Source organism: Cnephaeus nilssonii, assembly GCF_951640355.1.
Source record: "Cnephaeus nilssonii genome assembly, chromosome: 9".
Taxonomy (NCBI): Eukaryota; Metazoa; Chordata; class Mammalia; order Chiroptera; family Vespertilionidae; genus Cnephaeus; species Cnephaeus nilssonii.
Genome location: NC_137080.1, coordinates 43,789,610 through 43,803,601, shown reverse-complemented (window position 1 = coordinate 43,803,601; position 13,992 = coordinate 43,789,610). Strand labels below are relative to the sequence as shown.

Below are 13,992 nucleotides of genomic sequence, written 5' to 3'. Positions count from 1 at the left end.
GCCCAGAGGCTGAGTGGCCAGAGGCCTGGGGAAGAATCAGAGGCCTTAGAGGTACTGTTTGAGCAAAGCCTTGAAGAGGAAGCTTGAACTGTAGTAGAGAGGAAGGGCATCCTAGACAGAAGGACTGATGTGCCAAAGGACTGAGGGGAGGATGGATCTGATGATTTTTGTGCACCAGAGATAGGGCTGAGGGAGTACACCAGTGCTGGATTTTTGGAGAGTTTGAGATGTCAATCTGAGGAATTTAGAGATACTCCTGTAGGCATCAGGGTTCTAACAGAAGTTTCTAAGCAGGGGAATAGCATGCTTAGACATTTTTTTGAGGGGAGGGCAGAATTTGGACAGTCACCTATAGGAGGAAAGAGTGGGGATGAGGCAATCAGGAAGCGGAGTCCAAGTCAAAGATGGTTCTGGCCATGGAATTTAACGTGGCAGGAAGAGTCTGACTTCAGTGTCATTGAGTAGAAGGTAACACCATTAACCAAGATCGGGAATTTTGAGAAGCATGGTGAGTTTTTGTATGGGTGGGTGGAAATCTGGAAGAGGAAAATAATGAATTCTTGACTTGGAGATGCTGAACTTCAGGTGTATCCAGATTTCCATTTGGGTGTATCCAGTTGGCAATAGGAAATAAAGGCCTGGAGCTTAGGAGGGGTGTCTAGACTGGAAATACCAGCTGGAGTCATGCAAATGTGGGAAAAGGAGTTGAGATGACAATGTTGGCTGAGATCACCCAAGAGGCCTTGAAGCTGTGAGATGAGAAACAGAGTTGGAACCTTTAGGAAATGTCAGCATTTACAACCAGACGGTGATGGGAAAACCAGCGGAGCAAACGGAGAGGGAGAGGAATCCAGAAAAGTGTGGTACTTTAGATTCTGAAGGAGCGGGAGAATGTCACCTCCATCAAGCCCAAATGTCACCTTCTCAATGAGGTCCTCTGCCACTCAAACACATCCCCACTCCTTCCCCTTCTTGTTTTTCTTTTTTAAATCCTCACCTGAGGATGTTTTTATTTGTGTTTTTTTTTAGAGAGAAAGGAAGGGAGAACTGCTATTCCCAGTGTGAGAGAGAAACATCAATTGGTTACCTCCCTTATGCCCTCGGACTGGAATTGAACCTGAAACCTGGGCCCTGACCAGGAACTGAACTTGCCACCTTTTGGAATATGGGATGACACTCCAACCAACTGAACCACCGTCCAGGGATCCCCTTCTTACTTTTCTCCACAGCACCTCCACCACCTGTTACAATGTGCACAGCACCTGGGTTTGCAAGACTGCTCTCCTTAGAATGTAAACCCACGAGGGCAGGGCTTTCTGTCTGGCACCTAGTTGGCCCTCCTATAGTTGTGGAATGAATGAGGTCAGGCAGGATAAGAAATGAGCATCCTATGCTGCACATCAAAATGTGGTGGAGCCTGTGCAGAGCACAATGGCTGGGAGGGGTGCTGGACTGCAGGAGTTTGGGAGTGAGTGGGGCAGGGTGAGTGATGGAAGTTGAAAGTGTAATTAAGTCCTGTGAGAAGTTTGGGGTGAAGAGAGGAGAAGATTGGGCAAGGGCCAGAAGGGGTGAGGAATTGCTTGGTTTTTGTTCTCTCTTGTTTATATCGATGAGGGAAATTAATTGGTAATATGGCAAGATTGGGTAGGGGGTCAGTTGTTGAGAGACAACTGATGGAAGTTGTCCCTGTGAAAGGGAGGGGCAGTGCTAGTTAAAATCAGAGGTGTAGGGGCCAGGCCTGTACAGGAATACTTGAACAGTGCCTTACTTTACTCTGTGAAACTAAAATCTCTGGCCTCTGATACTAATGGGGCAGCTGCGGGACAGGAAAGGGCGTGGCACTCCTGCTAGGAGATGCTCAGGCCTGGCCCACCTGGGAGAATGGGCTCAGATTCCTCCCTGATGCCCGCATAGGTTTGAGGCACCTACAGGAGAAGTTGCAATGGACTTGAGTAATAAGGGGGTGCAGGTTGGGAGACAAGTGTCAAGCCTAAAAATGCCACCAGAAGTTTTCCTATTTTAAATATTTGCTAGGTGACTTAAGTGGGCAATTGGCAATTTAAAACGGTATACACTGCAAACAATGCAGCAATGGGAGCTTCCACATTGGATAAACTCATTACCTGGGGAGGTGTACGTGTGTGCACAGGGCTCTATCTATACATGGCCTGGGCTGGCCTATGGTGAGGGCCGTGGAGAGTGAGGAGAGAGCCCGGAACTACCAGGAGGAGATGAAAAGAGTTGCAGGCGCAGCTGGATCCAGAATGCGTGGGCTTAAAGCATTGACTGGCATTTCTACCAGATTCCCCTGATTTCCTGTATAAATCCTTCATTTCGGATGTTTTTGCAGCCTAGCCTGGGCAGCTTGGCTTGGCGGCGCTCTGGTTCCCTCAGCCCAATGGTGTCAAATGGCACCCCTCCCGGGGTTCAGCCCATCTGATTGTGGGAGCTCCCTTTCAAATCCAATGTGCTGATTGTCACCTTGCCTCCCTCTTGGCCTCTTGAGGCGCCACTCACACCAAGGCACCAAGCGAGGTTAAGAGCTAAACCTTTTAACTTTGGAGAAACTGTAGGGGCTGCAGGAGGGACACGTCAGGGCAGGATCCCATTTTTCTAGGAAACAAGAAGCCAGGCGTGGGGGCAGGCACTCAGACGCTCAAAGCTTATGCACGACTGACCGGGAAGCCATGTCAGTACCTGCAGCAGATGAGAGCCCAGTTCACGGCCAACGTTGTCCAGGGGGCTGGTCCGACTGGAGTGGCCCCACGCCTCACCGAGCCCTGTGGAGGCACAGAGACACTCTTTAGCGATGGGGCTCCAACCCCGCTGGCAGTTTGAGGCTAGTCTCACAGTTACGTCACACATTCAAGCTCACACACGTGACCCGGTACCATTGGGCTCCCCTCACTCTCTGACCTGGACAGCAAAGAATGGGAGCAGGTAAATGCAGGCCCTGCCCTCTCAGTCTGCACAGAGGTCAGACTCCCTCTCCCAGATGGGCCTGGGCTTCTCAGGGAGGGCGGGGCCTGGCTGAGCATCCCCTGGGCAGGACCCCAAGTGGCTGAGTTTGAGGACAACCTTGCCCTGAAAGAGCCCCTTACACTGCACCCCAGCGATAACGATTGCATAGGTTCACTAGTGTTCTTAGAGGGGTGAGGGACACTATTTGTCACCCAAAATTTCATCATCATTCTTATCAAAGGGTGAATGTCCCTGATGGCCCAGAGTGACCTGAGGCCCTGGGCCAGGGCCGGCTTGTCCCTGGTGAGCTTTCTGATTGGCAGCAGGGCCCTCCAGCCATTCCCTCCCCTGGGCCTCTGACTTTAATCCCCTTCCAAAAAATCCATTTGCCTGTGCAGATGACTCCCAGCAGTGACATACCCTAGCAATCCTTCTTTGCCTTTTTCCTCCTAGCCCCTCCCCACCTTCTTACACATCCTAATCTCACCTGCCATCCCACCCCCCAAAAACACCACACAGGTTTTTTTTGAGGTCAGATACTTGCAGGTTCTAACACTGTTTTAGCAATATTTTTATGGCCTTCTGAATATAGAGAATTAATTACTTTCTCTACTTTCCAGGTATCATCTTAACAAATACAGTCCCTGTCTCTCCACATTAAGATCTTCCCAAGTGTTGCCACAAATAATTTTTCTGGTGATGCCTAAAAAAAATAAAATTCTCAGGATGCTGTGGCTGGCTTTTTTTCCATTAATATGGAGAAAGAAAATGAAAAATCAGGTAGAAGAAACTTGCCCAGACCGAGGTGAAACTTCTTATGGGTAACATCTTTTAACAGTATTGCTGCTGAAATTAATTTAACTAGGTAAGATCTTTTATGCTTACACCATTACACAAGGTTTAACATGACCAAAAAAAGGAGGGCGATTTACTGGGGAATGGGGCAAATCCCTATGAAGTACACAATGACGATCACACCCCCATGGTTATATGGGGTTGTGGGTGGATCTTTCAGAATAAAACATGGAGTTGGGCTCTAAAGTGTGTTGGCCAGGAGCTGCTTCCTGAGCAAACGATCAAAACCCTGGTAACGAATAACCGCGAGCGCCCCTTAAGCTCAAATCGGGTCTTTCTGGGTGTTTGCACATCTAAATAAATCTAACGATTTCCCCACCGCTCTGCAAACACTGATGCTCCCCGCCTTCGCCGGGTCTCCCGTCCCTCCTTCCTCACCCGCTCCTGCCTCCTTAGCCCGCCCCAGTGCCCTTCCCCAGAGTGACTCCACCACCCTAACCCCTCCGGGGCCCTCCCTCCTGGACAGTTCCAGAAGGCCACCGACACTACAGTCTATACACACACACCCCTTGCTCTGTCCCCTTCTCTTTGTTCCTCCCGTCTCGGCCAAACTATCCTCCTTGGTTTCTGGCACAACGTGTTCCTGTGTTCATCCCCGCTCACAGATACCCACCCAGAGGAGTGGCGGGCAGGTCGACTAGGGAGGCCGCACTGGGGAACGGGGAAAGGGTCCTGCTGGGGTGGCGCTGGCCCTTGGATGCCGGGGGCCCAGCCCAGGCCTGAAAGCCCAAAGCTTCCCCGGGGCCCAGGGGCAGGGCACTCGGGCGCAGAGAGCTGGCCGAGGCCGCGTAGCTTCTGGAATCGGGGCGTCCGCAGCTCCCCCAAGGGCGCCAAGAGTGCGCTTGGGACCGACAAGTGTTTTTATTCTAAAATGATGAGGTCCCCCAAAGCGGCTGGAACACACCCGGGATCAGCCTCCCGACCCGAACCGTCTGAAAATCCCCCAAACTGCGCTGAGGTTAAGTACTGGTTCCGCCGGGGCTGCTTGTGGTCTCGGGTTGCGGCCTCCTTAGTAGGAGCCTCCGGGGGAAATAAAGGCTACCCCGCAGGTTAATGAACAGCCGGCCGGCCAGGTTAACAGGGGCCTCCCTGGCCCTCTTCCGCCCCACCCCCCACCTTTGAAGGAACCTTTCGCTTTCACGGAGCATTGCCTTTTCTTTATGCGCCCGGTCGAAACCTCCGTCACACGGTTGTGTCTGGGTTAATGTTTTATAAGGCACTGGATGCCTTCGTCGACCTGCTGGGCTTTCCCGATCTAACACTGGGGCTGAGCTCGCCCTTCAGCCTGCCGGGGACACCTTCTGAAACCCGGTCATGGGTGCCACCTCCGAAAACCCGGGAGTGGGCCCGGGACCCCCTCTCCCCCGGACCGTTCCCTTCCCGCCTGCGGGGACGCGCTCCCGCACCCAGTTTCATTTGGCGAGGGGGGTAAGCTGAGATTTCGTTTCTGCACTTGACCTACCGCAGAAAATTCGCAAATCCTTTGATTGTCTGTTTAAAATGAGGAGGAAACCAGGCTCCCTTTGCGGCAGGATTTCAGGGGGAACGAGATCTAAAGATTCTCTTGTAATTCGGTGAGGCCGAGGGAACGGGGTTTTGCAAAGGGAAAAAAAAGGAGCTCTGTGAGGGAGGCGATAACTAAATCGGGCTTTAGACAAAAGGATTTTCCCCAGCTAAAGTGGCCGAAGACAAAGGAAAACATAATCTATTTGGGAAGATTTCCAAGATATGCTACATTAACCTTAGCAGATAAATTTTGCTTCTCCCCGCCCCCTGCTTCCCTCAAAGTCTGGCTTATCATATTTACATAAGTAGTATTACAAGGGATGTATCTATTATGGATCTAAAGGACTGGCTCACGTTTCATGTGGAAACTCCGACAAGTTCCGCTGTTGCTTTACCCTCCGTGAGCGGAGGAGCCATTTCCATTTAAATACCCCCTGACCCAAGGATTACCTCAATGGACTGACTGCGCGGGTTTTGTAATTTCCTGAAAATGAGATTTCGATTTATAAAACAAGAAACCAATTAGTAACCAAATGAGGCGAAGTAGATCCACTAAAATTGACCTAATCCCACAGGCACAATTTAGGCCCGTTCTTGGCGAATGAATGATGAGCCCCGGTCTAGCATGAGCTCAAAGCATCCTCCAGCTGTGTTATTGCAAGCAGCAAAAATAAATTGATCGAACTTTCCTTCGGAATGAATTTCATACCCTTGACAAAATACAGATGACAGACACGGCATCGTCACCTCCTTCACTCAGACAGGAAGGGGAGGACGAGAAGAGCTTCTTCTCTTACCGTTCTTTTTTTCTTTTTTCTTTTAATAAACAAACACTGTATCTCAATAGAATGTGTCCTTCTTGATGTCTTTCTGGGAAAACCATCTCCGAGATCATCGCTATGCCTTTTAAGCAACAGTGTGGGTGCTGGAGGAGCTGTCCCACGACCCGATCACAACCGGTGACTGATGCCAGAAAAGCCCTCCGAGACCGAGACCGAGACCGCGCTCCTAACTTTGGGTCTCAGAGGGACTTGTCCCAGCCACCTGGGTTTCTCCCAGGACCGGCATCCTCGCCGAGTGCGCGCCATCCAAGCCTTTCCCTGGGCCCAACAATCAAGCAGCCTTAGGGCTCGGGGAGCCTCAGAGGCTGGATTCTTTCGGGAAGAGAGGAACTGAGATTGGGCCTTTAGCTGAGACCCAAATCCTGGAGTCACTGGGTAGGAGGCTGCTTCACGCACCTAGGCACCCCCACGCCCACCTCCGGCGCTGGGGCCCGCCCCCCTCTTGGCCCTCTCTTGCCACCTGGCGGGTGTGGCCGACCTTCCGAGGGCTTTGGTGGCCGCGGGGGGCCAGGCTTTGTCCTGCGCAGCAGCCTGAACCCCACCCACCGGGTTGGCACTCCGCAGTGGCAGTGTGCGCTCTGGCTTTTCCTGGTCTGCCTCAGGCATCCCCACCCGCGCCTGGGGAGTCCACTCAAGTTAGTGAAAATCTAACTCGACGAGAGCGGAAACTCTCTGCGCTCTCGTCGCTCTGGCCCCCGAGCTAGGGCTTCCCAGTCCGGATGGAGCTGGAGCGTGCTGGCCCAGCTGGCTGTGGGCTCCCGAGCCCGCCGGGAGAGAACTGAACCGCAGGCACCAGGCACAGGTGGGGTGTAGCCAGGTCCGCACTAAACAGGTACAGAAGTGCGCGCAGGGTTGACAACAGTGCTGAGTGGCTGCAGAAAAGAGTCAAACGGTGTGGCCGGGACTCGGGGCCTTCGAGGGCGATGCCACGGTCCCTCAGGCGAGGCCGACGGGGCTGCCCCGCGGCGCTGGCTTGTCTAGGTTCTTGGCGAACGGGACACCACGGCTCGCTTGGGCGGGATCTCCGTTTAGATGATGGCAGGTCCTTGGGGCAGCAGCCCGGGCAGCGGGCGCACAGGGCGATCGGGCGGAGGCGTCCTCAAACCCTCGGCAGGCAGAGACTCGGTCCATTGCGGAGGCCCCCAGCTCGCGCCGCCAGGCTGCGGCCACCCGAGAGAAGGCAGGCGGGGGTCTCAGGGGGAGAAGGAACCGCAGAGCGAGGCCATGGCGGGCCGGCCGCAACAATACGCTTCTCCTAGCTGTTTTAGTCCGTGCTGGAGGCGAGGCAGAGGTTTAGACAAGGTCGCTGTCCCTGGTTTTGTCTGAGCCACCGAGGTGGAGCGACTCCGTGCACGAGCCGCCTGCCCGCCGGAGCTACCTGCAGAAGAACGTTTGCCACGCAGTTCTCAGGCACTGCTTTAGTACTTTCTGATTAGCAGGCCCATTGCTAAATAATTGAAGGTTCTCCTGACCGCCACAAAAACTTAAATTCAGTGGATCAGAAACGGACAATGAGTGGACTGAGAAAACCGTAACATATTAGCTGTGCCTAAACATTCTCTTGAGAAAAACCTGGGCGGACCGATAAAGACATGCAGCAGGAATCCACGGACTTGATTGTATCTAGATTTGTGTCTGCAAAACCTCAAAGCTGCCAAGATTCCCTGAAATTGAAAAGTTACTCCCTAGAAATCACGTTTGCCCTCTGGAAAGTTGGCCTGATTTTATTCAGGTGGGTGATTATACCCTACTTAAAAGCATCCCACCACAGCTTCTGATACTCTGTTTATGTTGGGGGTTTTGTTATTGTTTTTATTTGTGATCCTTCGTTTAAAGGGGAAAAGAGGTATTTTTTTTTTCATTGATCTAACCTACAATTTCTAGCACATAAATCTGCCTTGCAAATGCTCTGCACGGAGTTTAGTTCTGCACTCTACATTTTAAGTCAACATCAAAAAAACGGGAATTAAATAGAGAAAACCAGCATGGAGGCGTAAACTGTGCCTAAAGGCTTTTAAATGAGAAAAACTTATGTAAGAAAATAAACATGGAAACCTAATGCTCAATCATTTCCCCAAGCAGCAAGAAAAACAGCCTTAAATCACCCATCCACGTGGGAAACGGGGGCCTCTTTTTCTCTTCCAGTTCTCCGCCTCAAAAAAATAGAAGGCGATAAAGGGTTTCCATCTTGAGGTGAATATTGTAGGAAAGGTCTGTGGAGGTTTGTTTAATCTTCCTTGTCCTTCTAGCCCTTCTGGAGACTCACTTCCTGCAGTTACTAATTTCAATTCTGTAATTATTTTTATTTTCCCATGACATCTTGAGAATGAAATAGCAGTGTGATGTTACCAAGATTCTGAATGACTATAGATTTGAAAACATGTGTGATCTTTTTGAAGGTTATTCTGTAAGCCGCTTCACCCCCAGCCAAAACTCTATTATATCTGAATAACAAACACATATTTCTTTAGCTGAATTTGTCCTATTTTGCACACAAATAAAGTCACATCATCTCTCTCTCTTTTTTTTTTTTTATCCTGCCTTTCTATCTTTGGACACACCAAAGATACATTTCTAGATGCCCTAATTTTCCCTTTGCAGGGCTATTTTAGAATAGGGTATGTTGCCAATTGGGAGATATGCAGTTTTAATGATTTCACAGTAATCTTCCTTAAGTTTTTTTTACTGTGAAATCTCCAATCTAATGATTTATTCTCAATTATTCCAGACATCCATATCCTGTTCCTTTACTCTCTCTCTCTCTCTCTTTCTCTCATTTTTCCCTCCCTCAACAGCTCAATTTTACCTATTCTGATAAATAAGAGCTGAGTTTTGACAGGGGAGGGGTGATATACAGCAACTGGAGGGGCTAACAATATTTTAGGAATTAAAACATTTTTCAAATGTAAGTATGGAAGGATTTTTGTTTGTGGATTTAAGCCTTTTGGCATTACAGGCTATTACAGATGAAATGTATATGAACAAAAACAATGAAGCATGTCAGTCATTGTTATGCCTATAAGATGTCACTAGATTTATAATTATTTTAGATTATATACCTTGCAAAATCCGAGTTACATGTGATGGAATGCTTACCATTATAAAACAACTATCTCCCATCCTCGAAATAAAATTTTATTGAAGACCTACTATGTGCTAGGATGGTGTCAAATATAAAAACGAACTATATTGTCAAACAAATTCTTTTCATTTTTCATCACTAAAAAAAGATTATTCCCCCATATAAAGTATCAGTTTCCCCCACTGCTGTGGAGCCATCCCCTGCCTCCAGTCAACAGCTAAACCCAAATTTGGCACCCTCTGCAGGTTGTGCCTGGTTCTTCCTCTCGTGATTACTTTACTCCTTTAAAACTATTGGGTGTTCTTTGTTTGTTTATTTGTTTATTACTATTGCTGTTTAATATTTTTAAAGGCTATGTTTGGATTTTGAATTTTTTGAAGCTAATCTACCCTCAAAATTAAAACCTCATCCCAGCAGCAGCTGTTCTGATGACCCTGTCTAACTCATGGTGTGGAGGCTGCGGGGTGAGTTATGAGCTCAACAGTAGCTGGAGAAATAAATGATGTGCCCAGAGTTCACACATCGTCCATCCCCTCCTCCCCATAAACTTACACTCACCCGCTGAAGGGAGAGGAGGGGCCCGGGGCTTGTGAGGAAGGTGAGGGGGCTGCAGAAAACACGGTGGCCCTTAAGGTAGCCATCAGGGACCAGCCTAGCCAAAAACTAGACTCCAACCAGAGTCTTCACCAGTGCTCTCTTTAAAAATAACAAGTTGGTTAAAACAGTTTACTTTTTGTTCCTCCTTTTTATTTATCCTGAGATTTACAATTTGTGGAGTTAGCACTCAAATAAGAAAGCTTGCTCTCTTAAAAAGAAAAACAAAACGACAGAAACCAGTCCTATCCCCTCTGGGCCTGGCCAGCGCGCCAGCCCAGGGTCTGTAGGACACAGATGCGGGCCCTGGCCTGACAACTCCCCGGGCTCTGGGGTCCCTCTCTGTGCCTACCCAGGAACTCGGACCTACTATTCTCTTCATCCCGAGATTACGCGCAGCCCCACAAGCAGCACCATATGCTTCTTCTGATCAAACAGCCAGCGACATTGGCACTGATAATTGATGAGACCTGCTAGAAATCACGCAGAAGGGGAGCCCACTGAGACCGCAGGGGCTGACAAATCACTGCTAATAATCCTGTTAGGAACAGAGGGAACAGCGGAGTTCGCAATAGCTTTATTTTTATAAAGTAGGCGCTGACAGTATAAAAGACAACAAGATCTCTTTTTTAAACATAAGGCAATGTAGCATCATAATAATTTCCCACTAGAAATTCTCAGCAGAGTTTGAATGGGAAATGTGGTTTTTAATATATGTTTCCTCCTTTTTTTTCTTTTTGGTCGTTACTTTTTAGGTACTTTAGGTTTTTATTCCTTTCCTCCTGTGATTTCCAGCGTCAGACGAGGCTATTCAAGGAACTGCTTTAAGACAAAACAAGTATAACACTACCTATAGTTTTAGGGTAAAATTTAACTATAATTTGAAATTTCTCCTTTGGTACCCCTGACTATTTGGGGGCATGTTTTGCAAGATTTTGATTCAGATAATAACTGTTAGTCAAGATCAAGCAAATTGAAAACTCCAAACCAAATAATGACTATTTCCTTTCCAGTATTCTCTTAAAAGAAAACAAACCCCATATTTAAAATCAACAATAACATAAACCTCTCTGGGACAAATAAGAAGTTCTGCTTTGTAAACAAACAGGGTGCTTTCTCTTGGATTTTTGTTTACTTGGCATTCTCTCCTTTACATTTCAAATTCCCTCCCTCAGAAAAGGCATATCTAAGATGTATATATTTTAAATCTGTTGATGTTATTTGAATGGGGGTAAAGAAAAGATGGGGAAGTAGGAGAGAGAAGTGTCCTTTCCCCAGTGAGTATAAGTGGTTTTATACAGGAGAATGTTTTTCGAAAGCTGCTCTGTTCTCACACAGCGAATCTTCATAATCCAAATACCCATTTTTAAACCATGTCAACAACTCAGCTCAGCTATTCTAACTTCTAGGCCTTATAAGATAACTTTTCCAGGACCCCTTTGCCACCTAGAAGATATTTTCTAAGCGGGCTAGCCATCTTAATTCAATCTTATGTATTCCGGGACTAGCCTATTATATCAGAGATAATATCAAACTCAGGGTTGCAAATCACATGCTCCAGAGTTAGCTTCAGAACCTGTGACTGTCTCAAAAACGCAAGATAAATTTGCAATCAGCAGTCAAAGAGATTGGGTAAATTCAGGACATATTTGTTCATGAACATGCTTGCTCCTCAACTGCAAAATTATAAGCATAGAGAAATTATTATCTAGTTTAGTTAGCTTCGTTTACACGGGGTCTATCTATACGTAGCAAAAAACACAAGAATTTGGCAGTGTTCCTGCCTTCTACTAGATACAATTCTAATGAGAGGAATGAAAAAAAAAGTCGTGTTTGGATTAGTAGTACTTTCAGTTGAGCCCCGTATCTGAAGTGTTGACAAAAGCAATGTTGGGCTACTTCCCAACCAAACGTATCGGATGGACTGAACAGAACGTATTAATGGGGAAGTGGAAAGAGCCACAGAAAGGCAAGAGGATTTCTAAGTTCAGAGAGGTCCTTAGTCAAGCAGCCACGCTAAACTTCCCTTTGCAGCGTGTGTGTGAAAGAAAGTATGAATGTACTCCTCTGCCCGTCTGGCGGCTGGCAAACCCTCTACCCCTTCTGTCTGAAATTCCATCTGGGCAAAGTCACTTACCTTCTGGGAACACTACTCTCATTTTGAGATAGCTGGTTGTGAGTCTGATTATGGATGCTTTGTCCAGCTGCGAGGTGATAGCCGAGGGCAAAGGCAGTAACTTAGCCAGTTCATAAAACTCGCTGTTTTCCTTCTCCCTCCTAGTCCGGGCAGCATTTTTGGACTTCTCTTTCATTGTGTCTCGCTCCCCCTTTCTTCTTACAACATACGCTCCACAGATTCATCCAAAAACCAAAATAAACTTTCAATTAGAGATCATTTTTGGCAAAAAAAAAAAAAAATGTAAAGCAGACATTGAATGAAAAGACTGCCGTCTTTGCTTCCGTGTATTGGTGGTGGTAAAAAGACCAACGCAGAGCACAGAAAATATTTTCTTTAAAAAGACGGGATGCAAAGACAGGAGAGCTGCCGATCCGGAGCAATCTGGGCGATCCTGGGAGTTCCTGGATGTCAAATGCCAGCAGGACCCCCGGGGAGCCCGCCTTTTCTTCTGTTCCGCGCCGCGAACCCCGGTCCCTGGAAAAGCGACATAATAATCCCCGACGTTCGTTCTTCAGGCCCTCGGCCCTGGAGACGGCCCCGAGCCCCTTTGGGGAGCACAGGACAGCCGGGCGGCTCTTTCAGGGCCCTGCGGAGACAACAGCATCAGAGCGTAAGCGACCTGCGGCCCCGCGCGCACTCGCGCCCTCCCCCGGCTCCGGAGAGGGCCTGGGCTTTCCCCGGTGTTTTTGTTTGTTTGTTCAAAGTCTGGAGAAATCAGCTGGGAGGCTGAGCCCCTGGCCGAGAGCGCTCGCTCGCACGCCCTCACCCGGGCCAGCCGCCCTCTCCAGCCCCCTGGGAAGCTGCCCAAACCACGAGACGCCTGTTTTGAAAGGGACCCCCCGGCCGCCGGGGCCCGCGTCCGCGCCGCGTGCAGGCGCCCGTCCCGGGAAGCGGGTCCCCGCGAATCCGGGCGCCTCCACAGCGCTGCGGCCGCCTTCCGGGGGGCCCCCCACTTTGGCAGAGCTGGAACTTGGCTAGCTCTCTAACTTGGATGTGAAGTCTCGGGGATTCCTCAAAAAAAAGTGGCACTTACACATCAAGTCCCTCGGGACTCCCGAGCCGACCCAGAGCGCTCCCTGCCCGGCAGGGGCGGCACCACGCCGGGCCGGCAGCGCCAGGTTAACAGGTGGCACGTTCGCGACAGCCCCTCGCAGGCGCGCGGGTGGGAGGCGGTCCGGCCTCCGCCTCCGCCGCAGAGCTGCGGGGCCCCGGGGCAGGCGCGGGGTGCGGGCCGCTGCACCTACCTTCCGTCCCCGCCGGCGGCCGAGCGTGCGGAGGCGCCCGCCTCTTAATTACACTCATGTCTACAGTCCCACTCGGCCCCGCCGCGGGCCGCTCCGCTGCGCCCCGGCAGAGAGGAGCAGAGAGCGCCCGGCTCCCTTTCCTCTCTGGGTCAGGAACTGGGGGAGGGGTGCGTGGGAGGATGGGGATGCGGGCTTTGGGACGCGTGAGGTGGGTGTTAGAATCCTCCTCCTCGGCAGTTGCTACGAAGCCAGTATTATTCCTAATTGGAAGCCGAAAACGCACCCCACCCCCCACCCCCCCGAAACTTCTTTATACCTTTCGGGCTTTAGCTTCAACTTCACTCCCGGGCTCCCTTTCTCCCGCCCTCCCTTCATGGCATTCACAGACCTCCTCGCTTCCGATTGGTCGGGCGCGCCTCCGGGAGCGGCGCTCATTGGCCAGACGAGCTGAGTGACGCTCCGCTCCCCCGCGCGTCCCCGCTCCCGGCTGGCAGCCTTTGCCACCCGCGCTGCCGCCGCGCTCCTCACCAGCCCCGGGCACGGGCGTCTGTGCTCACCCGCAGCCGCGGCTGCTTCGAGCCTCCCGTGCTTTGCGGGCGACGTGCAGGACCCGCTGTCCCCGCCACCCCTGGGGTCAGGAGGCTAAGCCTTCGGCCCCGAGCGCGGGCTCCTAAGTGCCCGGGGTGCCCGCCAGCGCCCGGCTGCGTCCTGGGGCCGCAGAGGTCAGGC

At 50.3% G+C, this 13,992-nt stretch overlaps 1 protein-coding gene across 2 annotated transcripts in view; it reads right to left on the bottom strand.

The window, feature by feature from the left end:
• SIM1 (SIM bHLH transcription factor 1) overlaps positions 1 to 13,534 on the bottom strand; it is a 75,380-nt gene extending 61,846 nt beyond the window's left edge. Inside the window, exons 1-3 of one of the 2 annotated variants that reach the window (XM_079781502.1) lie at positions 13,053 to 13,534; positions 11,978 to 12,605; positions 2,698 to 2,780 (exon numbers count right to left, since the gene is read on the bottom strand). In XM_079781502.1, the coding sequence (XP_079637628.1) occupies positions 2,698 to 2,780; positions 11,978 to 12,152 (258 nt within the window). In that variant the 5' untranslated portion in view covers positions 12,153 to 12,605; positions 13,053 to 13,534. Of the gene's footprint in view, positions 1 to 2,697; positions 2,781 to 11,977; positions 12,606 to 13,052 lie in introns of those variants that run through there. The other variant, XM_079781503.1, reaches the window with a different exon arrangement.
• Between the last annotated feature and the right edge of the window lie 458 nt (positions 13,535 to 13,992).